Below are 26,407 nucleotides of genomic sequence, written 5' to 3'. Positions count from 1 at the left end.
ATTCAATAGCCCCAAGAAAGCAGGACCTTCCCTCTAGAAGTGTGACTAAGCTAAGCCATTAATATCAAGTTCTAAATAACAAAGTAGGTTGGAAGAATCTGCAAATAAATAACCTCACCAAAATGAGCCACAATAGAGGCAGGTACGTTCAAGACAGTTACAATACCTGGGAGAAGTGAAGCAAGAGTTCAAAAAAAACTTTTTAAAAATATTTTTATAGATTAATTAAGCACTTAAGGAAAATATTGTGGAAAAATGAAATAAATAGATAAAGAATTAGGTAATTACAAGGTTGACACAAAGCTTGTCTGTGAAACAAATTCACTGGAAATCAAAAAGAACCAAATAAAAGATAATTGACTCCACAAGGCAACAATATTAAAGTTAAAAGGTTTTTTTTAAAATAGAAGAAAGTATTTCATTGCAAAACTAACTGACATGGAAAACATTGAAGAGGGGAAAAAAATAAGAATCTTTGAAGACCATGACTAAAAAAGAATCTAGACATCCTATTTTAAGAAATCTTAAAGGAAAACTGTCCCAGATCTCTTATAACCAGAAGACAAAGTGAAAGTAGAAAAAATTCATTAATCTTTTCCTGGTAGAAATTCCTAAATGAAAAAATTAGACAAAGCCTGAGGCAGTTTGGTTATGTAAGGGTGATCTTAAGAATGGAAAGACAGCATCCCATATCAATAAAGTCTAGTGACTTTTTATGTTTTTATTTGGTTTCAGCAAAACTAGTCATTAAGGAAAGGGAAGTGGACCTGAGGACTGATGTTGATTCATGCTTGTGAAGAGAAAAAAAGATTCCTGGAGAATTGGTGACAACTTGATAGATATAAAAAAAAGATTTTGGGGGCCTATATTACTTGTCTTACTCTGCCTAAGCAACTTTTCCTTTCTTGCAACTTCCTTGTTTTTTAGTGAGATGGGGAAGTTACCAGAATCTTTCCAAGACACTAGGGATGGAACTTAAATTTTTACTAGAGATACAACTGATAGAGTGATAAACTTATAGACAGGAAGTCCTGAGTTCAAATCCTGATTCAGACCCTTACTAGTTGTGTGACCCTAGGAAAGTTACAATTTCTTTCAGTCTCAGTTTCTTTATTTATGAAATGGAGACAGTAAGAGCATCTAATCATAGGGAAGTTGTGAGGATTAAATGAAATAACACTTTACAAACCTCAAAATATGCTAACTATCCATTTAAGGAGGGAATGAGTGCTAATACCTAGAAACAATTAGGCTTCTTGGACTGGGTAGTGCCTAGATTGATCCTAAAAGGAAAAATAAAGGGTTTTCATAGGTAGAGTTGAGGAGACAAATTCCAAGCATAGAACATGGCTTGTAGGAAAGGATGAAAATGGAAAACTTTGAAAGATTTCAGAACTCTGATCAATGAAGTGACCAGCTATGACCTCAGAATGAGGATGAAAAGTATTTTGTTCTTAGAAGTGATGCAACATGTATTTCAGATGATAGTCAATGTGTTGATTTGTTTTGCTTGACCACATTTCAATTGAGGGGAGAGAGGTAAATTAGAGGTTGATGATAAAGATACATACATGAATAAATGTATCAATAAAACTTCTTTCCCAAAACACAGAGAAGAAAAAACTCCAGAGAGGACAGATATTTACTACCTTATTAATTTTAACAAATTCATGAATTCACATACTGGTTTCTTAATATCTTATGTTGATTTTTTTAAAGTTGTCATAGAGGCAATAAGGAGTCAGAATTTTGAGCAACATAGTGCTTTAATCAGAAAGGTGATAATTGCAGTTGTTATGGAGAATACCTTGGAGAAAAGTAGGGAAACAGTAGGGAAGCCATTGGCATTCTCCAATAGAGAAGTGATCAAAGGATATATATACAAACAGTTTTCAAAAGAAGAATTTCAAGTATTCATAACTGTTTGAAAGAATGTTACAAATCACTAATAACAAGAGAAATGCAAATCAAAATAGCCTCAAGGGGGCGGCTAGGTGTCACAGTGGATAAAGCACTGGCCCTGGAGTCAGGAGTACCTGGGTTCAAATCCGATCTCAGACACTTAATAATTACCTAGCTGTGTGGCCTTGGGCAAGCTACTTAACCCCATTTGCCTTGAAAAAAAAAAACCTAAAAAAAAAACCCAGCCTCAAGGTTGCAATTCACCCAGCAAATTGACAAAAATTGACAACAGTTTCCAAGTGTCAATGTTGGATAGATTGTAGGAAGAAAAACCTATGTGCCATTGGGCAAGTCACTTAATCCTCATTGCCTCACCTCCAGGGCCATCTCCAGTCATCCTGATTTATACCTGGTCACTGAACCCAGATGGCTCTGGAGGAGAAAATGAGGCTCTCTCACTCAAATCTAATTCATCTGCTTGTCATGGCATCAATTCCCTGATATGATCTTCTTCGAGAATGAAGTACAAACTTCAATATGAATCATTACAACCATTTTGAAAAGCATTTTAATTATATAAATATAGTGAATAAATGTTCATACCTCTGACCCAGAAATATCCAAATAATATTAAATTCCATATTAACCAAACTTTTCAACTCCCTCTCTTCAAAACAATCATTAATTTAGAACTGGCAAAGCCCTAAGGATCCATCTCATCCAATCCTTTCACGTGATTAATGAAGATATTCAATTAAAGATTAAAAAAGTGTGAGATGGGGAACTGTTTTGGGGAAAAGGAAGAGAAGAGTGCCTTAATTACTAGCATATAATTGAAATTTACAAAATGAAAGGTTTTTAACTACAGAAGAAGATGCCAATAATGGGCATCACATGATCACTTTCATATGAACTGGACAAAAGACCAAATATAATTACACAAACATACACACGTAAAGATCTTGACATAGAAAATGCATTAAACTCAAAGGGAAGGGCAGCTAGGTGGTGCAGTGGATAGAGCACTGGTCCTGGAGTCAGGAGCATCTGGGTTCTAATCTGGCCTCAGGCATTTAACAATTACCTAGCTATGTGACCTTGGGTAAGTCACTTAACCCCATTGCCTTAAATAAATTATTTTTTTTTAGGTTTTTGCAAGGCAATGGGGTTATGTGGCTTGCCCAAGATCACACAGCTAGGTAATTATGAAGTATCTGAAGCTAGATTTGAACTCAGGTACTCCTGACTCCAGGGCCAGCACTATCCACTGTGCCATCTAGCCGCCCCTGTAAATAAAAATTTTTTAAAATAATTAAAAAAAACTCAAAAAGAAAATAGGAGGGAGCAGGGACATGAAAAGTGAATAGAGGGGTTTAAGAAGAAGGACAATATAGGTAAGGGAATAGTCATAAACAAAACAAACCTGAATGCTGGGGAGAAGAATGTGAGAAGAAATCTAAAGAAAATCAAGAAAAAGCAAAAACCTGAGATCAGCAGTGAGTCAAAGAGAGAAAAAGATGTAAAAGAGAGGGAACAGATTATTTCAATTAAAGATCACAAGTCTAAGTCAAATCCCCTCTTTTACCATCTTCTTATTTGTAATTAGGAAGATGGGAGGAAAGGGGAAAAATGCAAGGATAAATTCATACTTTAGATTCATATGTGTGACTCTTAAGGGGAATATTCACTCATGAAACAGAATAAAACAACAGAATGGATTAGAAAGCAGAATCCAAGAACATGTTGCTTACAAGAAAAAATGCCTGAAATATTCATACAGACTTAAAATGAAGAGCTGAAACAAAATTTATTATGCTTCAGCTGAACTAAAAAAATACAGATATAGTTATGATTTCAGATAGCAAGAATACAGATGTGATCAAAAGGGAAAAGCAGGAATATTATATTATGATTAAAGGCATCACAAATGATGAACCAATAATATAATGTACACCAGATAACATATTTGAATACTTAGAAGTAGTAGAGAAATAAACAATAAAATTTTAACACTGAATAGGGAAACTCAATATACCCTGAGTTTTTAAGCCAAATTCTGATTCTACTCTGACCATAATTCCATTTCTATCAATTCTATCCTTTATAATTCCCTTTCCAATCCCCTTTCAGACCTAGACAAATCTAGCAAAAAAGAAAAACAAGAAAGATGTTAAGGGACTGAATGAAACTTTGGAAATCTTAGAGATGATAGATCTGGTGAATACTAAATTTAAATATTTTACTTTTATAAAAAACTGCTCACTTATTGGTTAATCTCACCAAACACAAGCCATAATACCAAACACATAATTTGATGATCACAATGCTACAAAATATATTCAATAAAGATCCTTAGAGAAGGAATTTAAATGTAAATGACATAATTCTAAAGAGTTGATGGGTCAAAAAACAAATTATTAGTTGGAAACATTTAAAAATTTCATCAAAGAAAACTAAAATAATGGGATAGCATAACAAAATTTGTAGGATGCAACTATAAGCAATCCTTAGAAGGAAATATCTCTAAATGTTTTTGCCAACAAAAAGAGTGAAGAAACAAATGAGTAAATTGTCACAAAATTAAAAATACTAATAAAAACTAAGCAACAAAATAGAAATTCTGAAAAATTAAAAAGTAATAAAATTGAAAGAAAAAATCCAATTCACTTTATCAATAAAGCTAGGAACTTCTTCCCCCCCAAAAGAACTAATAAATTTAACAGTTAATCTGCTTCTTTTTATGAGAGAGGAAAATAAAATTATCAGAATGGAAATAAAGGAAATTATCAGAAACTATTTTTTCCCAATATTTGTTAACACAACTAGTAACCTGGATAAAATGAAAGAATACTTATAAAAATATCAGATTAATCAGATTAATTAGGTCAACAAAAGAAACAACAACCCAGTTTCAGAGAAAATAATTTGACCAGTCATATATGAAATCCCAAGGGAAAAAAAAAAATTAGGACCAAATGGACTTAAAAGTAAATTCTATTAAACTTTCTAAGAACAACTAATTTCATTATCAAATAAGTTGTTTGCAATAATAGGAAAAGAAAGCATCATTTCAATATCTCTTAATAATACAAATATGGTGTTATACCCTAAACCATAGAGAGACAAAACAGAGAAAAAACACATTAATATTTCCAATGAACATTGATGCAAAAAAATTGAAAAGACTATTAGGAAATTGAATAAATCAACATAATTGGCAGCATTATGCTTTGTGAATTAGTTCGATTTATAGTAATACAGAATTGGTTGAACATAAGGTACATCAAAAAAATATTGTTGTGTTAATAATACAAACAGTAATATCCCCCTGGTTGTATTAGGAGATACTGAAAAGGTCCATCTTCTATGACTTTGGTTATGTTTTTTTTTTTTTAGTTTTTTTTTTACAAGGCAATGGGGTTAAGTGGCTTGCCCAAGGCCACACAGCTAGGCAATTATTAAGTGTCTGAGGTCATATTGGAACTCAGGTCCTCCTGACTCCAGAGCTCTATCCAGTGTGCCACCTAGCTGCCCCAACTCTGGTTACATTTTGGAGGAGGAAGGGGAACTGAAATAGTCTACTAGGAGGGGTGCCTACGTGGCATAGTGGATAAAGCACTGGCCCTGGAGCCAGGAGTACCTGGGTTCAAATCTGGTCTCAGACACTTAATAATTACCTAGCTGTGTGGCCTTGGGCAAGCCACTTAACCTCGTTTGCCTTGCAAAAAAACCTAAAAAAAAATAGTCTACTAGGGGAATAATATATAATATATGTTGCTCAATCCTGGCTCACATACTTATTACAAGTATAGTGAGTTATTTTACTCTACCTTGCCAACTCATTGCTACTTAAGTTTATTATGAGAGTCATTTCCCATACCATACAGTAGTTTTTTTTTCTTTTTAAACAGCAGGAAGAATAATGAATGGGATCATTTTCAGGTCCTATAAAAATGATAGTAAAAGTCCCCAATTTCAAAGGCCTACCTAGAAAGGAACAAAATACTGGAAATTTCAAGTTCTGAAGAAAGGATTTGAAGAGTTGAGGAACCTGCATAGCTTTACCTCTTACCTCTCTCTCTCTCTCTCTCTCTCTCTCTCTCTCTCTCTCTCATGTCTGAAGACTAATCAAGGCTTGGTAGCTTGATGCTCTTTCACTGTAAATACTATTTGTAATGAGTCTACCCTTCACTGTTGCTTTTCAGACTTCTTATTGCCCATCAGTTGCCATCTCAGGAAAGTGCCAACATTGTCTAGAATGACTACTTTGGGGCCCAGACCCTGGGTTAGTTCTTGTATTTGCAGTTATGCTGTGATTATTTTTATTTTTTATTATCTCTTTTGTCTTTTTGTTAGGCAATGGGGTTAAATGACTTAAGTGTCCAAGGTCACATAGTTAGTAAAGATCAAATGTTTAGGGCTGAATTTGAATTGTGGTCCTCCTGACTCCACTGTACTACTTAGCTGCCCCTTTGTTTCAATGAACATTTGGCACAAGCATTTTGATATATAAAATAGAACCAAAAGAAGATTATATATGGAATTGTGAATATCTGTTAGGTACCATTTGTGCGGTTGGTCAAAAAACATTTATTTTTGTTCAGTCATTTCCAACTCTTTGTGACCCCATTTAGGGTTTTCTTGGCAAAGATGCTGGTGTAGTTTGCCAGTTCCTTCTCCAGCTCATTTTATAGATTTGAATTCAGGGAGATGAATCTTCTTGATTTCAGACTCTGCTTTCTAGCCACTTAGTTGCACAAACAAAAGTGCTAAGGATACAAAAAAAGATAAAAGCCAGTCCCTATTCTCAAGGAAGTCATAGTCTAATGGGGAAGATAACTTGCAAACAAAATATTTACAGAATAAAGTGGAATTAATCAGCAGAAGACAGGCACTGGAATTAAGATGAATCTGGAATGTTTTTCTATAGAAGATGGAATTTTAGCTGATGCTTGAAGGAAAGTAAAGAAGCCAGAAGATAAAGTTGAGGTGGGTGGACATTACAAGTGAAAATGCCTAGAACTGGGAAATAGAGTATCTTGCTCAAGGAACAGCAAGGAGACCAGTTGGTTATATACTTTTTTCCTCAACATCTTCTTTGCCACTGTACAATAAGTAATAAAAACCCTCTTATAATAAATAAATATAATCGAGCAAAAAATAATAACACTTTAGTCACTAGGCACTTCTACTCCATCATCTCTCTTCCCAGAGACAGGATTCATGTTTCATCACCCATTTTCTAGAGACTTAATTGATCACTGTGTTGATCAGAATTCATAAGTTTTTCAGAGTTGTTTTTCTTTACCTTAAAGTCAGCAACATTTAATTTGTTCCCTTTGTTCTGCTCATTTCATTATTTCTTAATTAGTTCATACAAGACTTCCCAAATTACTCTGAATCCTTTATAGCCAATATTCCTTTACATTTGTTCTCTAGTTCTTTGCTATAACAATAAAAGTGCTTTTCATTCTGCTGTTAAATATCCCCATATTCTCAGTTATATAGGGAATTGAGTTAAATATCTAAAACTTAGAGCCAACCCCCAAATGATAAATGATTAAAAGACATGAACAAGCAGTTTTCAGAAGAAGAAATCAAAGCTATTTTATAGAGATATGAAAAAGTTATCTAAATTGTTTTTTATTATTAAGGAAAACTGGGGTGGCTAGGTGGAGCAGTGGATAAAGCACCAGCCTTGGAGTCAGGAGCACCTGGGTTCAAATCAGGTCTCAAACACTTAATAATTACCTAGCTGTGTGGCCTTGGGCAAGCCACTTAATCCCATTTGCCTTGCAAAAAAAACCCCTATTATTAAGGAAAAGTAAATTAACCCGACTCAGAGATGCCACCTTATACCTATCTGTCTGGATAAGATGACAGAAGGGTAAAGTGACAAATCTTGGAAGGTATGTAGAAAGATAAATACACTTAAGCAATGTTAGTGGAGCAATGAAAAAGTCTAACCATTTAAGAGAACTATATAGAACCATGCCTAAAGGCCTATAAAACTTTGCATAAACCTTGACCCAGCAATACTGCTACTAAATCTGTATCCTAAAGAAGTCCCCCCATAAAAGAAAAAGGACCAAATCAAAAATATTTATAAATGTAATCAGATATAGTTAATAATTAGAAATAATAGAAATAATATGAGAAGAAGTTTTTGAAAACTGAGGGGATACTCATCAATTGGGGAATGGCTGAACAAATTGTGGTAGATAGTTGCAATGGAATCCTATTGCACTGTAAGAAATTACAAAGAGGATGGTTTCAAGGAGAATATTGTACACTGTAATGCAATATTGTAATAATGATCAACTGTGAAAGACTTACTACTCTGATCAATACAAAAAGCTCATAAGGAAAAAAAGCTACCGACCTTTTTTACTTTCTTTATTCTTTTTTCAAAAAATAGCTAATATAGAAATTTATTTTGTATGACTTCATATTCACAATGGGTATCACATTTCTTGTCTGCTCAATGTTCAAAGGAAAGGGGTGAAGGAAGGGAGAGAACTTGTAACTGAAAACAAAAGTTAGAAAATGAACAACCTCATACTCTCTAACCTGTTGGTACAGAAAAGGGCTGTTCATCCTGATATGAAACTTTTTGACATCTTTTCTAAAGAAGATGTATAGTTCTTGCTCCTAATTGAATGGAGAATTACATTTACCTTTTCCCTATTTCCAAGGATATAGCAGAATATCCCTCATATTCCCTTCCATGCCATCAAAAGAGGACAACATCTTCTGCAGAGTTTGTTTGAACAGTTGAAACTAGTAATTTTTATACCCGAGGCAAGAGAATAAAATCATTCTTAATAGAAGGGCAAGAGGAGAGGGTACAGGAGAAGACAAAAACTTTAGTCCACCAACTCAAAACTAAGGGGTTCATTTTCCCTTGCACACCTTACAAGAATTATTTTTGCTGTCTAGGCCTGTGCATGGTTAATTCAGGTATCAACAGACATTAGGTATTAGGGTTGATGGGAGATCTGAAAATCTTTACTATATCTGCTCTCTTCTCCCATTCCTCTACATTCACAAACAGATAAGACTCAGATTACCTATATTTCCTTCTTCACATTGATGAGATCCCAAAAGAAATAGAACCTGTCCGGGACCACAGGCCCCCCCGGAAGAGCAGCAGGGCCCCCCCACCTCAGCCCAGTGGCAGAGCGGGGCGCATATGGTCATTCACAGACCAGGAGGGAGGACAGAGCCTCACACACTGAAATCCTTGTGGGAGTGTCCCAAAAGCTCAGGAAGCACCCCCAAAACAGGTGCAGGCTGGGAAAAATGAGCAAGCAGAGAAAAAAGAGGAACACAATTGAGAAATATTTTGCAAATGAGCCCAAGAAGGATCAAAATACTCAGTCTGAAGATGAGGAAGCACAAGCTCCTACATCTAAAGACTCCAAGAAAAACAGAAATTGGGCTCAGGCTATGACAGAGATTAAAAAAGACTTTGAAAATCAAATGAGGGAGTTAGAAGAAAAACTGGGAAAAGAAATGAGATGCAGGAAAAACATGAAAATGAAGTCAGCAGCCTAGTCAAGGAAATCCAAAAAAAATGCTGAAGAAAATAGCATGCTAAAAACCAACTTAGGTCAAATGGATAAAACAGTTCAAAAAGTTATGGAGGAGAAGAATGCTTTAAAAATCAGAATGGGCCAGATGGAAAAAGAGATAAGAAAACTCTCTGAGGAGAACAAATCCTTCAGACAAAGAATAGAATTCAGGGAGACTGATGAATTTGCCAGAAATCAGGAATCAATACTTCAAAACAAAAAAAAATGAAAAATTAGAAGAAAATGTGAAATATCTCATTGAAAAAACAACTGATATGGAAAACAGACTTAGGAAAGATAATTTAAAAATTATTGGAATACCTGAAAGTCATGATCAGGAAAAGAACCTTGACATCATTTTCCAAGAATTACTAAAGGAAAATTGCCCTGATATCCTAGAAGCAGAGGGCAAAATAGAAATGGAGAGAATCCACCGATCCCCCCGAGAAAGAAATCCCCAAAAAACCAACCCCTAGGAATATTATAGCCAAGTTCCAGAACTCCCAAGTCAAAGAGAAAATATTACAAACAGCCAGAAGGACACAGTTCAAATATCGTGGAGCTGCAGTCAGGATCACACAGGACTTAGCAGCAGCTACATTGGAAGCTCATAGGGCTTGGAATACAATATACCAGAAGGCAAAAGAGCTTAGAATTCAACTGAGAATCAACTACCCAGCAAGGCTGAATGTCCTCTTCCAGGGAAAAAGATGGACTTTCAATGAACCAGGGGAATTTCAAATGTTCCTGTTGGAATGGCCAGAGCTGAACAGAAGGTTTGATCTTCAGATACAGGACTAGGGTGAAGCATAGAGATTGGAGGAGAAGGGGAAAATATGAGGGACTTAATGATGATGAACTGCATGTATTCCTGTAAAGAAAAGTGACACTGATAATACTCATACGAACCTTCCCAGTTAATAGAGCAGGTAGAGGGAGCTTTTATAGTTGAAGCACAGGAGAAAGCTGAATTCGAAGATAAAATATGGTGTAAAAATGGAGTCAATGGAAAAAAAGGGAAATGTAATGGGAGAAAGAAAAAGGAAAGGGGGAATAGGCCAAGATATTTCATATAATAAGATTTTTCTTTATTATAATGAGCTATTGCAATGATATGGAAGGGGGGAAGGCAAGGGGGAACAAGGGAATCTTCGCCCTTATCAGAGGTGGCTAGGAGAGGAAACAGCATATATACTCAATGGGGTATAGGCATTTGGAGTAAGAAGGAGAGAGGGGGAGACAGGGGGAAGGGGGGGATGTGAGTGATGGAGGAGAGGATGGACCATGGGGGGAGAGTGGTCAGATATAACACATTTTCTTTTTTGCTTCTTGCAAGGGGCTGGGATGGGATGGCCTGTCCAGGACCACAGGGCCAGGTGGATTCTGGGCCTAAGGGTTGGTATGGGGACTTGAGGTTTCTTGGCCCCAGGACCAGGGATCTGTCTGCTGCGCCACTCAGCTACCCTACAGCAGTCAGAGTGAAAGGAGAGAGAAAATATAGTACATGGTAGTGGAGAAATAGGAAATGAGGGAGTTGCGATCAGCAATGGCAAAGGTGGAAAAATATGGAAGTAACTTTTGTGATGGACTTATCATAAAGAATGTGATCCACCCACAACAGAGTTGTTGGTGTTGGAACAAAGACTCAAGCACATCTTTTATTATTATTATTGTTTTTTGGGGGGGGTGCAGGGCAAATGGGGCTGGGAGGCCTGCCTGGGGCCACATAGCAGGGTGATCCTTGGGTGTCTGAGGCTGGATTTGACCCCGGGTGCTCCTGGCTCAAGGGCCAATGCTCTGTCCACCACCCAGCCACCCCTACTATTATTACTATTTTATTTTATTTTGGGTCTCTTTTTTTCTTTTTTTTGGTTTTTGCAGGGCAGTAGGGTTCAGGTGGCTTGCATATCACAAGGCTGGGTGATTGTTGGGTGTATGGGGCCAGATGTGGGCTCGGGTTCTTGTGGCTCCAGGGCTGGTGCTCCGTCCATTGCTCCACCTGGCCATACCTACAATTCTTACTATTATTTTTTTTAATTTTAATTTTTTTCTCTCCCTTTTACTTTATCACTGAAGCAAGTCTATATTTATGGGGGAGGGGTATCTCATTCACTCTTAAACAAGAATATTTTACTAATGTAAAAATAACATTAATTGTACAAAGTGAGAATAAATATTAAATTAAAAATATGAAAGAAAAAAACACAAAAAAATAAAATTCATTAGAAGCTCCTTAGAAAGGTATATAAATCCCCCTATAAGGGGAGATTCTCAGGTAGTAAAGGAGATTCCAAGCTGGTCAACACCTCTAAGTAATTACATGATAAAATAAGGAAAATGGGTTTCTAATAGATCTGATTCTAACAGATTTTATATATCTATGCTTCTCTTTTATTTGCTTTAGCAGAGGCCTTTATTAAAGTCCAGCAGAACGGTAAGGAATTTGAACTAAGATGGTTGTTATGTGAGTAAAAGTAGATTTGAGAGATGAGTCAGAGAAAGATCTAATAAGACTTGACAAAGAGTTGAATACATGGGGTGAGAAAGAGAAAATAATCAAGGATTACTCAAGTTGTAAATTTTAGTGACTAGAGTAATTGGTTATATGGGATGAGGGAAAATGAGGAGTCAAGAATGAGACATTCTCAAAAGAAAAGAAAAAGGGAGGTTTGAACAAGGAGTGGGTATTGAAAGAATGATAAAGAGTTTTATTTGGGGCACGTTGTGTTTGAAGTAACTAAGATATATCCAAATGAAAATGTATAATGGACTATTGCTGATATAAGACTGGAGATGACAATTAAACTTGTAGGACCTAATAAGGTCGCCAGAGGCAAGATTGTAGAGAAAGAAAGGAAGAGGGCCCAAGATAACCAAATTATGAGGAGGGACTTGGAAGATGATCTTACCAAGGGAAACAAGGAGAGACTACCCAGATAGAGAGATTAAGAAGGATGAGAATTGAGGAAAGTACATTAGATATATAGATTAAAAGATTATTGCTAACTTTAAAGACCAGTTTAAAATAAATTGATACAATTGAAAACCAGATCATAAGGTGAAGTAGAGGCAGTCAATGTTTTTTTAGGTGTTTGACTATGAAAGGAAGTACCCTATCTAATTTAATGCTATGTTAGGGCACCTAGAAGATGCAGTGGATATAGAGCTAGACCTGTTGTCAGGAAGACCTAAATTCAAATTTGACCTCAGTCATTCACTAGCTAAATGATCCTAGGCAAGTCACTAAATCTCATTTATCTCAGTTTTCTTCTCTGTAAAATGAGAAGGAAATGGCAAACCACTCCAGTATCATTGCTAAGGAAACTCCAAATGGGTTCATGAAGAATCTGACAAGATTGAAGACTGAGTTGGGTTTTTTTTTTCCCTTAATATATCCTTTCCAGAAGGGTAGATGTTGGCCTTTTTGAGCTAAGGTCTTTAACAGGTCTCAGGCTTATTGAGGCAACATCCATTCAGTGATTAAGACTAGGCAAGAAAGAAATGAAGAGGCAAAGAATGACCCAGTACCAAACCCCCACCACCACCACACACACACAAAAACTGAGAGGGGAGGGCAAGACCTTTAGGGTTTCTCTATAAATTAGACAGATAAGAAAGAAGTGAAGCAAAAAATAGCTTCTTTTGCATAGGCAAAAAAAAAAATCAATATAAGAGGGTAAGAAACTCAGAGTTTCTGAACAAAATAGAAACAATTGCTATTTGTATTCACTCTGAGTCAATCAGGGCTCAAAACCATTCTTTGTCTCATCTCTTACCTAGCCTTAATCATTGAATCAAGCTGAGTCAAACTGAGACCTCAGCTTGGAAAACCAACATCTCCCACTGCATCCAGAACCATCATTCCATTGCCATCTTCCTCCAGAGCAGAGAGTGAGGTCAGTGACTTTGCACAGCCCTTCCTCACTTAATTTACTTGCCTGTCATGGCATCACCTCCCTGATGTCATAGTCCTCTTTGAGAAGGAAGGACAAACAACTACAGGTAAACTGGCCTATGAGGGACATTTATTAGAACATTCAATGATTTTGCCTGACTGGTTCTGATACTCTGAAGGGAAGCTTGGCAGAGGCTGGCTTCTTGCCATGTGTGACTCACAGATGAGTCACATACTGCAGTATACGATGACAAAGAGTCTTCTCACTGGCTGCTGAGTGGGAAGAGTTGATGACTCGGGAATGTACAATAGGAAGCTCCTGGGCTCTTCCAGTATCTCTCCTTTTCTGGCAATGAAGCATGTTTCATTGGTACACTAAGAGTTGGGTGGGGAAGAGGTAATTGTGGTGTCTCCCATTTGGCCTCTCTAGAGCAATAAACACATGCTTACTCTACTTGTTTTGTGTTTGTTTCCCCAATTTTAGAGGAATGACTATACCATGGTAAATGTGCCTAGGACTAGCAAGTGACCTTAGGAGTTCTTAAAGATCTGAAGATCCTTATGAGACCTGTGGGTATTGAGAGAGAAGCTACCACCAGGAGAAAGACTGCACCTGGACCATTTTACCTGCAGAGTTGATAAGATTGAGCTTTAGGTAAAATATGAATGGCTGATTAGCATCCTTAAAGTGCAATATGTTCTGATGGTCTTTACCAGACTTTAAGAGGATCCTAACAGTATCTATAAGTTGTTATTGAATCTTGTTCAAATCATTCTGTCAGTATATGTGGTCATTCATTTATATTTAGCATAACTTACTTGTTCCATATTTGATTCATGCTGTGAAACATGGGATGTTGGAGTGTGGATTTTTGAGGAGCTGAAGAGTGTGAGAAAGAGGCACCTAACCCTTCTCATTAGAAGAAGGCTTCCTTAGCATTTGTAATTGATTTAGAGTATATTTTTGAGTTCAGAACAGGGAGAGATGGCTACCCCAAATCTGTACTCCCAGCAGCACCTCCATAAGGATAGATGGAGAAATACTTCTATTCCATTCTCTTTGTCCTTTCAACTTCCTCCATGATACCTGTTCACCAGCAACTTGGTCATGCAGAGAACCCTGAAGCTCTATTAAGCCTCCAGAAAATAATGAAGAAATAAGAAAAAAACTATAATAGAGTATGAGCAAAAGCTGATAGCTTCTCCATATACTTTGATCAAATGAGATAACATATGTAAAAGAGCCCTGAAATCTAAAAGTGCTATCTAAATAAATGCTATCCATCCATCTGTCTATCAATCTATCTATATATGGGCAGCCAGGTGGCACAGTGGATAGAGCACAGTCCTTGGAGTTAGGAGGACAGGAGTTGAAATTCAGCCACAGACTCTTGATACTTACTAGATACATGACCTTGGGCAAGTCACTTAACCCTGATTGCCTCATATTCAGGGCTATTTTCAGTTCTAATTCACTAGACCCAGATATTCTGGAGGGAATAAGTGAGCCTAGTGACATAGCATAGTCCCAATTCATGAATCACCTTCCTGATGTCATGGTCTTCTTTGAGGTTGAAGGACAAACATCAATCTATCATCTATCTATCAATCTATCTTAACATCAATCTATCATCTATCTATTGTCAAAATGTGACCCAAGGGCACTTGGAGTTCCCTAAAGCCTTTCTAAGTTATTTTCATAATAATACTATTGGCCTCTATGTATTTTATCTATTTGTATCTATGTATTTGGGTGAAATCATATTATCTTTATATACTTTACCCAAGCCAACATATCACAACAGATTGAATGTAAAAGCACATATGAGAATCCAGTTTTACTATTAGGTTAGAAAACAGAGCTATTAGCAAAAATACGTAAAACAATGCCATTCCTCCCTAAATTTTGATCTGGAAAACAATTATAAAATGATTATTTTTCAAAATAATAATTACAAGTAATATTTTATTGCTTTATGTGCAAAGCACTTCTCAGATTTAATTTTGTTTGATTCTCACAACAATCATGTGGGTTGATGTTATTATCATCAGCTTATAGATGAGGAAATTAAAGTAAATAGAAGTTAACTAGCTTGTTTGGGAGTCACACAGACAATAAGTGTCTGAAGCAGGATTAGAACTTCTTCCTGATTTTAATAAAGCAGCAACCTATTCACTGAACCAATATCTCCCTTCTTTATGTTAACATGTTAATGAGTTTATTATTGTTATTTTTAAATGAATTAATAAATATTTTTAAATGAATTGGTTTTAATTTTTAGCTTCAGCTGGTTGTAATTAACTAAAAGAAATGTGGAATTCAAAAGCTTGCAAAAAGCATTAATATTGAAAACTATTTTTACATGTAATTGGCAAAAATAATAAATAACAGAAGGGGGGAAGATAAACAGAGTCTGCTGAGGGGGGGGAAAGGGGGGTATTGACAAGAAGAATCAGGTGTCAAAGTTTCATTGTAATTTTTGAAAATTGTCAAATACCAGAAGCCAAGGCTTGATTTATTACTTTGTCGATGGCCTAGGCTTAAGAAAGTGATGAAGAGGGGGTGGTTAGGTGGTGCAGTGGATAGAGCATTGGCCTTGGAGTCAGGAGTACCTGAGTTCAAATCTGGCCTCAGACACTTCATAAGCTGTGTGGCCTTGGGCAAGCCACTTAACCTCATTGCCTTGAAAAATCTAAAAAACAAAAACAACAACAACAAAAAAGAAAATGATGAAGAAAATGTTATGCAGATTAAACAAAGTACCCTGTACATTCTCATTCCTCCCAAGAACCAGTTGTAAAATATTTACCATTCTATTGCTGAAACCCATTTAAACACTATTGATCTCTAATAAGAAATCAAGGATCACTGGGTGGCACCAGCATCCTGGAGGGGGAAGATTGACATGCTTAGAGGTTTTAGTATAATTGATAAGGCAGAAGGATGCAGAGGAGTCATTCCTCCTGCACAGTTGATAACTGTGCCCTATCCTGACTGGAGAGCTGCTCCCTTGATGGACTAAAGACAGAAATTAGCTTTTTGATTGCTATCTTCTGATAGTAGAATGGTAAAAGAACCCCCTTTCCAAAACTCTATTCTGGGGGCTGGTTTCCTAGTCAGACTCAAGTTGTCCGGCCTAGAGAAATTTTTAATAAATGTGCCTGGCAGCCTAATTCTGTTTGTTCTTTCTCGGGACGTTTGTCCCTTTTTAGGACAACTCTGGAGGTTTATTTTAATTATTTAAGTGTTTAATTTCATTATTATTTTAAGGTCAATTTCGCAGAAGTCTACGGGTTCCATAATGCTTGCCTTTTCAGTGGTTGGGACTAGAGGGAAGCAGAGAATCTGGAACTCAAGATTTAAAAAATGAGTTTAAAAAAGAAAGAAACCAGACTCTGGTTTCTCTTCAGATCGCATAAATCTTTCGCCTTTTACTAAAAAGAAAGAAACCTACCTAAAGACAAAAGTAATGGGTAACATGTTACATAGCTTTTCAAGAAATGGGAATGGAGGAATGGAGAGAATTTGTCAAAAAAATGATTTTTTTTTTTAAAAAGAAACTCACGATAGAGCACAGGCCCTGGAGTTCAAATCCGGCCTCAGAGACTTAATAATGACCTTGCTGTGTGGCCTTGGGCAAGCCGCTTAACCCCATTGCCTCGCAAAAACTAAAAAAAAAAGAAAAAGAAAGAGAAACTCACGTAAACAAAAGCTTTTGGATTGAGGAGGGCCCTTAGCGGTGTCTAAAAGCGTAGAGTCCTGAGTGCAAAAAGGGCTCGGATGAGGCGTCGTCAGGAGCGTGGCCCCCGCTGCGCCGGCCGGCAGGGGGCGCGGCGCCCTCGCTTCGGGCTCCGGCTGTGGGCGGGGCCTGAGCGCCCCTCCCCCCGCCCGCTCCCGCCCCTCCCTTCGCCCTGGTCGCGGCGGCGCCGGCTCACGTGACTCTCGGCTCATGGCTGCCGCGGCCGGAGGCTGGCTCGGGAGCTGGTAGCCCGGGGTGTGGGGTCTGGTGCGTCCCTCCGTCCCGCCCGCCCCCGCCCGCCGCTTCCCCGTCCTCTCGCGGCCCGGCCGGCGGAGCGGGGATGGCGGAGCGAGGCCTGGAGCCGTCGCCGGCCGCCGTGGCGGCCCTGCCAGCCGAGGTGCGGGCGCAGCTGGCCGAGCTGGAGCTGGAGCTGTCGGAGGGTGAGGAGTCGGGGCCGGGCCGGGCCGGGCCGGGGGGAGGGGAGGACCCCTCCCGGGCATGCGCCGCCCCGCGGGGCCCCCCGGGGTGGGTCTCCGCCACCGTTTCATTGTCTCTCTGCGGCGGCGGCGGCGGGGGGCGGGATCTCCTCGGGCCCGGCTTCCCCTTCTGTGCCCGCTCCCCGGCTGGAGACAAAGCTGCTCCCCGCCCCTGCGCTTCGGCCGGCGGCTGCCCCCGACGCCCGGGAGCCGGGCCCGGGCCGGGGCCCGGAGGAGCCGGGCCGGGGCCAGGAGCAGCCGGGACGGGGCCAGGGAGCCGGGCCCGGGCCGGGGCCAGGACGAGCCGGGCGGCGGCGCCCCTCCCCTCCCCTCCCCTCCGCCCACAGGACGGGGGGCGAGGGGCTGCCTCCGCTCGTGGAGCCGCGCCGGCCTGGCACCCCTAGAACGGGAGAGAAGCCGGGCGCCTGATCGGAGGGGGAGAGGGCAGAGGAGACTGCGAAAAATAAGCCACTGTTGTCCCCCAAATCTGTGCCTCGGATAACAATGAGGGAAGAACACAGGGCTGTGTTGTTGGCAGTGATGCAGTGCCCATCCATTCCCTGTCAAAGTGCCCCTTGGTATCAGCGCCGTCTCCCTCCAGGGACAAAACTCGCATTTTTGTCTTTGTTGTACACACACATCATCGCTGCCGTGCTGCCCGAAGAGCAGGACCTTCTCATTTTTGTTCTGTTGATGGATCGCCTCTAGAAGCTGCTTCTTTCAGGAACAGAAATGCTGGCTAATTGGAATTGATGGAGGTAGTAGTGGTTGTCCAAGTGAAGGGTTCAGGCTTTGATTGCTTTTGAAGGAATTGTGTGTTTAATGAAAAGTAGAAGTAATGTTAGAGAAGTCTATTAAACACTGAAAAAAAAAATCACCTCTTTCCCCTTTAGTCTGTCTAGGCTGGTAGGAAATCTCCCATGGGTACTTTTTAAAGCCCTGTGAAATGTATGACATTTGAGTATTTTGAAAAAAATTAATAAATCCAATAAAACATTGGTTCAGGATCTTCTCTCCTAAGAACTCTTTGACTTATTTTTAGTGTAACTTCGGTATAGATCTTGTTTGTTACACAGCTGTCTGCATGTTGTTTCCCTCATTAGATTGTAAACTCCAGAGCAGGAACTTTTTGTTGGCCTTTTCTTTGTATCCCCAGCACATAATAGGGACTGAATAAATGCTTCCTGATTAAAAGTCTGGAGATGAAGTTAGTTTAGGCAGTTAGTTTTAAAGTCATCCTTCCACATACTTCACAGAAGTTAATAGCAGTAATTTTATGGAAAGTTTCATGTGTGTGGATTATCTGACATTGTCAGAGTCCCCCAAATTGTCTTTTGATGACTTCCCATACTTTTCCACTAAATCACAAGGGGTAAAAATCCAAAGATAGTTTCTTAGATATAAATTTTCTCTGGAAAATACTCTAAAAACAAATGAATTTGTTTTGACTATCCATTGAGCACATGGAAACATTTTGTTTTTCCCCCATGATTTTGTTATGAAACTAAACCAGTTCTTTAGGAATATATATTTTATTGGTGGGGGTTCCAACTGATATCAACTCTTAAGATTAAAACCCTTTTTACCAAAGTTGTTTTTGAGATTCTCAGTAATTGGAACAAGATGATTGCCCTTTTGCTTCCCTTTCAGATCATCTGCCTCTCCAAACTTAACAAGTTTGTTCCTCAGACTGTCAATAACAGCCCATCTCTAGGCCCTTAACATTTTCTGGTAAGACCTGCCAGAGATTGTTCTGCTAATATAGTCTTGGGTGTGGGTCATTTTCGCTTTACAGTGAAGCATTGAAGCAGAGTTTTGGGAATTCAATGATGGCTGATTTCAAAGTTTGTGAAATTAATTTCATTTTATAACATCTTAAAGTAGAATTTGAGAATTTTTAGAGAGTTGGTATTCATATCCCATTAGTTTTATAAATAGGAAGATGAGCAGTTAAGACATCAATCATTTAAATAGCAAAGGATTCAAAAAAATCATTTGTGTTTTGTGCAGAAGGGAAATTCAGAATTCCTTCTATATCTACCTTATGCTCTGTCTCATTCTCTGTTGTTTACATTGTGTTTCTAGAGATGATTTTGAATAACTTCTTCGAAGACTCACAAGTGATTAGCTCATCCCTCTCCTTTTTCAAAATGTGTGAATAGTTTACAACCTGTGAATTCTTAGGCTAAACTATTTTTAAAGCCATTAGCTACAAAGTTTGATTTATGATGAGGCTTCTTATGGGTATAGGAAATGGTTAACTAGGTACTTTTGTTGCCACTTTGACTTTTTCTTAGATTATTCCCGGTAAGTAGGTATTGTTTCATTTTTTTTTTTATGTTTATAATCTCCGTAGTAGTTTCCTGCCTGACCCTTACTGGGCTCTTAATAAATTGTTGCTGATTTATTGATTATTCCTTAGGTAGCAGCATTATGCCACAGTCATTCCAAGTGGAGTATCTTTTGGCTGTGGAGAACTATTCAAAAGATCAAATTCTCTATTTTCTGCATATGCCAGTGTCAGTCATAAAACTGAATTAAAGCAAATGCAGTATAGAAATGTTAAAATTAAAAGAACTCAGCTATAGTTTATCTTGCTTAAAATACCAATCATAGTTAGCTAGGAATAGGGATTGTTTCTAAGGAATGTGAATTTAGTTTTTAAAAAAAAGCTAAATGCCTGTGGATAGTATTGCTTTCTATTTTTCATTATAGTTTTGAAAGACTACTTTTATCCTGATAAAATTTCCTCTATTCTGTTTTTTCTAAATTTCTTTTGATGATCAGAGTTGATTAGCTGGGGAAGTAGAGCATTGGACATGGAGTCTAGATTCAAACTGCCTCAAACTGATTCAAAACTGCCTCAGATACTTAACTAGCTGTGGGACTCTGGGTATGTCATTCAACCTTTTTGCCTCAGTGTCCTTAACTGTAAAAATAGGGATAATAGCAGTAACTGCCAGAATTGTTATGAGGATCAAGTGGAATAACAACTGTAAATTACTTAGCATTACCTTCCTTTCCCTCTCACTGATGTTTCTTTGTCATCATTACCTCCACTCTCTTTTTCCAAGCCTTGCCCCTCTACAGTTACCCTGGATTTCTCATTATTTCTCTGTTGGACTGTTTGAATAGCCTTTTAATTAGCTTTCTTCCCTAAAATTTCTCCCAACCTCTATACAGTTACAGAGTGACTTTACCAAAGTAAATAGCTGAACTTGTCTCTCTGTTAGTCAAAAAATTCAAATGGCTCCCTCTTATCTCCAGGATCAACATAAATTCTTCAAAACCTGGTCCCATTTCACCTTTCCAGACATGTAAAACACAGTTATTACCTTCACACAGTAAAACATGGGTACAGTTTTATCTTTCATATGGTCTAACCAAAATAGTCTTCTTACCTGCTCCTCCTTTTGTCACTTGTTTTTGTACTTATTAGTTGTGCTCTCTCCCTAGGATGTACCACCTCCTTACTCTGTCTCATTGTGTTATTCAGAATTCTGCATCTAACTGTTCCCCCCCCCCCCCCCCCCCCAATTACCTTGGGTTTATTTTGTATACATTTATTTCTGTATGCAAGTATTGTTTCCTTGGTAAGAATTTATGCCTCTCAAGGGCAAGTGATGTTTTCTTTATTCTTATTTTATCTCTAGCACCTAACACTCTTCTTGCCATATGGTAGATACTTAATTAAATGCTTTTTGGTTGATTAATTGTATCTTTTTTTTTTTAGGATCTGCTATAGCCTGTTTTGATTTCATGTTGAATGAATGGTATATACCATTACATTTTTCTGTGATAGATTTTTCAACATAGACTTTGGTCATAGCTTAAATCAACAGAATAGTTAAATATCAAGCATATGTTTCATTATATGCTGCAGAGTCATATGATGTTTAGTTTGTTTAGATAGTTGGCTAACTAGGTTTGATGGGAGAAGTCTGATTGTTACTTCTGCATCAAAAAAGCAAAAGCTGTCATCATGAAGCACAAGAGTTTAAAAATGGTCTAATTGAGCTTTTCCTAGATGAAAAATAGTGTAGAGCAGATATGAGATGTTACCTTTGTAAGGTAGTTTAGAAATGTGACATTGTTCACCAGTTTTTTTGGCTCACTATAATGCCACTGTGACATGAACTTTGATTTGATTTTAGATCTGATTGTTTTCTCAGCCTTTTCTTGGCCTGTTTTTGCAGTCTTTAGTAGTAGTTGTTCACATTATGTAGTACTAATGATAAAAGTTATTTGGATTTTCATCTCCCATCATCTCATGATTTTAAATATCTTCAGAATTTTGACTCAGACAACTACTAGAGTGTATTTTTTAACTGTAAGGAAGTACTTTTCAAATAATTGCTGACTACAATCTCAGGAGAGCTTACTTTTTTTAATTGATTTTTGAATTTTACAATTTTTCCCCCCAATCTCAACCCCCCCCCCCCACAGAAGGCAGTCCGATAATCTTTATATTGTTTCCATGCTGTACATGGATCAAAATTGAATGTGTTGAGAGAGAAATCATATCCTTAAGGAAAAATAAAATAGCAAAATTACATAATAAGATAACTTTAAAAAAATTAAAGGTAATAGTCTTTGGTCTTTGTTTAAACTCCACAATTTCTTTCTTTGGATACAGATGGTTTCTCCATTGCAGATACCCCAAAATTGTGCCTGATTGTTGCACTGATGGAACGAGCAAGTCCATCAAGGTTGATCATCACCCCCATGTTGCTGTTAGGGTATACAACATTCTTTTGGTTCTGCTCATCTTGATCAGCATCAGTTCATACAAATCCTTCCAGACTTCAAGCGCTTACATTTTTTTAAATTGATATTTTATTTTATTTTTCCAATTACATATTATGGAAGTTTTTTCAACATTCATCTACTTGCAAATTTATAAGTTATACATTTTTCTACCACTCTCCCTTCAGGAGGGGAGCAGTCTGTTAAAAATTAGATATGTATATTTGTATTTAACATATTTACATAGTAGTTGTTTTGTGTGTGAGAAATTAGGACTAAGAGAAAAAGAAGAAAATGAGGGGATAGGAAAGGAAAAACATAAGAGAAATTTTTCAAAAGTGAATATAGTATTCATTCATATTCTGTGCTTTTGGTCCCCCCCCCCCCCCCCATAACAAGTTTCCCAGGGCTGTCCTAAATGAGAGCTTACATTTTTATTTCTGAGAAAGATGTGAACTTGAACTATGTATATAAAAAGCCTATGTAACCAAAAACTCACTTTAGGAAACAAATAAAAGAAATACTGTTTTTTAAAAAGTACTTACATATTTTGATGGATCTATCATCTCTTTGATTTGGTTCCTTTGTCTACAAAACCAGATGGCAAACCATTTGTGCCTTCTCAGTCTGTGGGATTCATGGCCATCCTCTCCAAAATTCTTCCATGGAAGATTTTCCAAGTGCTTTGGAGACTTTCCTGGGGGTCTCTTAATGTTATACTAGTATCCACAAAATACTTGGGGTGTTCATCTTTTCTTTCTTGCTCATATTCATCTCCTTTTCCAATCATACATGTTCTTGCCATGTTTTATTATACTTAATAGAAAATGACTTGGTAATTAAGCTTTTTCTACCATCATTTTTTGCACTACCTTTTGGATTACTGCAGTTTTGATTTTTCTGTGATAGTAGGTTGGGAGGTATGTGGAATTTAGATGTTTAAAAGATGTTCTTTGGAAGTAGGAAGCGATATCTTGAGATCATTGAATAGAATATACTAAGTATATAGACACCCTAATTATTGGTGGTTTTGATGATAATAATAATAATAATAATTTGCATTTTTATAATAAAAATTTTTGAAGCACTATATGTATATAATGTCATTTGAACCTCACAGCACCCTTGCGAAGAGATTCTATTGACTTGATCCCATTTTATGAAAGGAAACAGAGAGGTGAGGTGACTTGACTTGCCTTTGGTCATATAGCTATTGAGTAAGGTAGCTTTTAAACCTCAAGTCTTCAGAAATTCAAGTCTAACACTATGCCAAACTGCTTGTCAAAAAGAATTTAGTCTATGTCATTTTACATTATGTCAGTACCACTGTGATACTTAGGTTATCCATATGTTTTTTCTTTCATTATTGGCTTATATCCTTTTCCAGTTATATTTCTCCTGGAGTCATCTTTTATGCCCTTTCTTTCATGCAAGTTATAGGTCCTTTTCTGCAGATTATCTATGATTTCTGAAATGTGACATAAGGCAGGTAATTGGATTTACTCATTGAGAACATTGAGCTAGGAAAGTTATCCCTAGTTTTCTAGTAAGTTGGAAGCAGAGTCAGATTTCCTGTTTCTTTTACTATACTCTATAGTTATGATTTTTTTTTGTTGCTCTTTAGATTGGAGAGATCTGAACAGTTACTAAACTATCTTTGAAAGGACCTAGGTCATCCTTTTTTTTAAAGGAAAATCTATGATGTAAGATTGAGTTAGGTAATACTTAAAAGGAAAGCCATAGCATTATTTTCATTATATAATAGATGTGGAGCTCTCAGATGAAGATTAGATTCATTGATTAAAATCAGCCCAATCTATAATTGCTATGAAAATAAGAAAGATGAGAAAATGATTTAAGAATCAGACCATGAGGGGCAGCTAGGTGGCATAATGGATAAAGCACCAGCCTTGGAGTCAGGAGTACCTGGGTTCAAATCCGGTCTCAGACACTTAATAATTACCTAGCTGTGTGGTCTTGGGCAAGCGGCAAGGGAAAAATTTTTTTAATTGAAAATGCTATCATGCTATTAGATATATCCTCATTATGTGACTAAGTATGGAAAGAGTAACTGATAATTTTGTGGGTTGACTTTGTTATGACATTTTCTTAGGACTGCTCGAAATTCTTTTTTCCTTGCCCTTAGAAAAGTTTTCCCTCTTACTTTTTTTTCCTTTAACTTGTCATATTGTAATCTGTGGTAGGTGTTATGATACATAAACTAGCTATGTAAAATCCAGAACATGTACATTCTTGTACATTGATGTAGGTGTGTCCTTAAAATAGTTCTCCCCCTCCCCCCTCCAATATAGGTGAAATGCTGCTTGGGTTCATTGTCTCCCTAGGCATATTAAGAGAAAAAAAATTAAGACCTCATTTTACCTTCATTTGCTCCTACTAGTATTTGGTAACCTTGATACTTCCTCCATTTACACACTAAAGAAGGTAGATGGTTCAAAGCAGGAAAATGTACCTGAATGCATTCTTCTTAATGTCTGAACATTCCTGAACCTGTAGATATAGGATGAGGGTCTGAGTAAAGCACTGACACTTTGGGCCAGGAATAGTTTAATTGAGTTTATGGAAAAAATAGGAAAAATAGGCTAGTAGACTAAGGCCATCTTTAGGAGGAATAAAATTACGATGATGTACAAAAATAATCTAAAGATAAAACTAGTAGGATGACTAAAATGAAATAATTCGTTATAGGCAGAAACTCTCCCTTTTCTTGTTTAAATACTTTTCTTGCAGGACCAATTCAGTACACAACTACAACTTCCCTTTTTCCTTTTCAATATACTATGTTTCTATGGTCTTTTAAATAACAGCTCTTGATTTACTTGGAATGTGTTAGAGGGAACCCATTGCTTGACGAGTGTCCAATTACTTGCCCAATGTGTATGTGTGGAAGGTGAGTTAAAGAAATGGAAGATGATAAAGAAAAGCATCTAATTTAAGGGAATATGCAGGAGAATGGTTTCTATCATTACTTTTGCTATTGTAGTAAGATTTGCTATATAGTGGGGTCATATCTATGAACATGTACTGTTGTCATTGAAAATAGAAGTATTTCTAAATACATACAAAGTTTATGTCTCATGCTATATTTTGTAAGGCGTGATTTTCTTTTAAACAAATACATCAGATTTTATATTTCCAAATGGGTATTATCCCCTTCAAATTAGCCATTTAGGCAAAGGAGATACATTATCCCAATAATACTACAGTATTGTAAAAACAGTTTTTGAATTATCTTAAGAATCTGGATCCCTCTCTTCCACCTTGAGAGAGGTGTGCCATTTTATCAAGATATATTAATAAAAACCATTTTAATCACTCTGAACTAAAAATCCATGAGCCATTTATAACACTAGCCCATCCTATAATATTTTCTCTGCCATCGTTTTGATCTCCCTGACCAGGAAAGCATTTGGCTTGGACTTCAGAAGACTTGCTTCTCAGTGTCCTCAGGAGTGATGGAACCTGGGTTCAGTCTGGCTCCCACCCTTTCCATCACTATAGTTGAACCATGGTAACCATGGATGTGGCGGGCTAGACTCATAGAGGCTGTCACTAGGTATCCTCACTGGAGACAGGGTAGACCTGACAACCCAGAGCAGAATTTGAAGAGAAAAGGGACCAGGTGGAAAGAGAAATAGCTGATTTTTTTTTTTTTTTTTTTTTTTTTTTTTAGGTTTTGCAAGGCAAATGGGGTTAAGTGGCTTGCCCAAGGCCACACAGCTAGGTAATTATTAAGTGTCTGAGACCGGATTTGAACCCAGGTACTCCTGACTCCAAGGCCGGTGCTTTATCCACTACGCCACCTAGCTGCCCCTATTAGCTGACATCTTAAAGGAAGCTACCTTATCAATACAATCAACAGTATATGTCATTAGAGTTTATCAGATTCCTAGTAAGGAATTAACTCCAGAATTTAGGAAAGAACCAAAGACAAAAACAAAAAACCATATTGAGTCACCAGGAAGCAGAGCTAAAACAGAAATTCCAGAAGCCTGAGCCTGGTGTTAGGTAAAATATCCAGGACCAAGTATGACCTGTCAGCCTATCAAATGA

General features: G+C 37.5%; 1 protein-coding gene and 1 long non-coding RNA gene across 3 annotated transcripts in view; one reads left to right on the top strand and one right to left on the bottom strand.

The window, feature by feature from the left end:
- LOC141514822 (uncharacterized) overlaps positions 1-17,185 on the bottom strand; it is a 66,055-nt gene extending 48,870 nt beyond the window's left edge. Inside the window, exon 1 of the long non-coding RNA XR_012476121.1 lies at positions 17,074-17,185. This is a non-coding gene — a long non-coding RNA (uncharacterized LOC141514822). The remainder of the gene's footprint in view (positions 1-17,073) is intronic.
- A 251-nt stretch (positions 17,186-17,436) lies between these two features.
- The window catches only part of DIP2B (disco interacting protein 2 homolog B), a 219,674-nt gene continuing 210,703 nt past the window's right edge, over positions 17,437-26,407 (top strand). For both annotated transcript variants that reach the window (XM_074225928.1, XM_074225929.1), the window contains exon 1: positions 17,437-17,551. In XM_074225928.1, coding sequence (XP_074082029.1) covers positions 17,452-17,551 — 100 coding nt within the window. In that variant the 5' untranslated portion in view covers positions 17,437-17,451. The remainder of the gene's footprint in view (positions 17,552-26,407) is intronic.

The sequence above is a fragment of the Macrotis lagotis genome, chromosome 2 (genome assembly GCF_037893015.1).
Source record: "Macrotis lagotis isolate mMagLag1 chromosome 2, bilby.v1.9.chrom.fasta, whole genome shotgun sequence".
NCBI lineage: Eukaryota > Metazoa > Chordata > Mammalia > Peramelemorphia > Peramelidae > Macrotis > Macrotis lagotis.
Note: the sequence above shows the minus strand (reverse complement) of the source record. Positions and strands in the feature narration are given on the sequence as shown.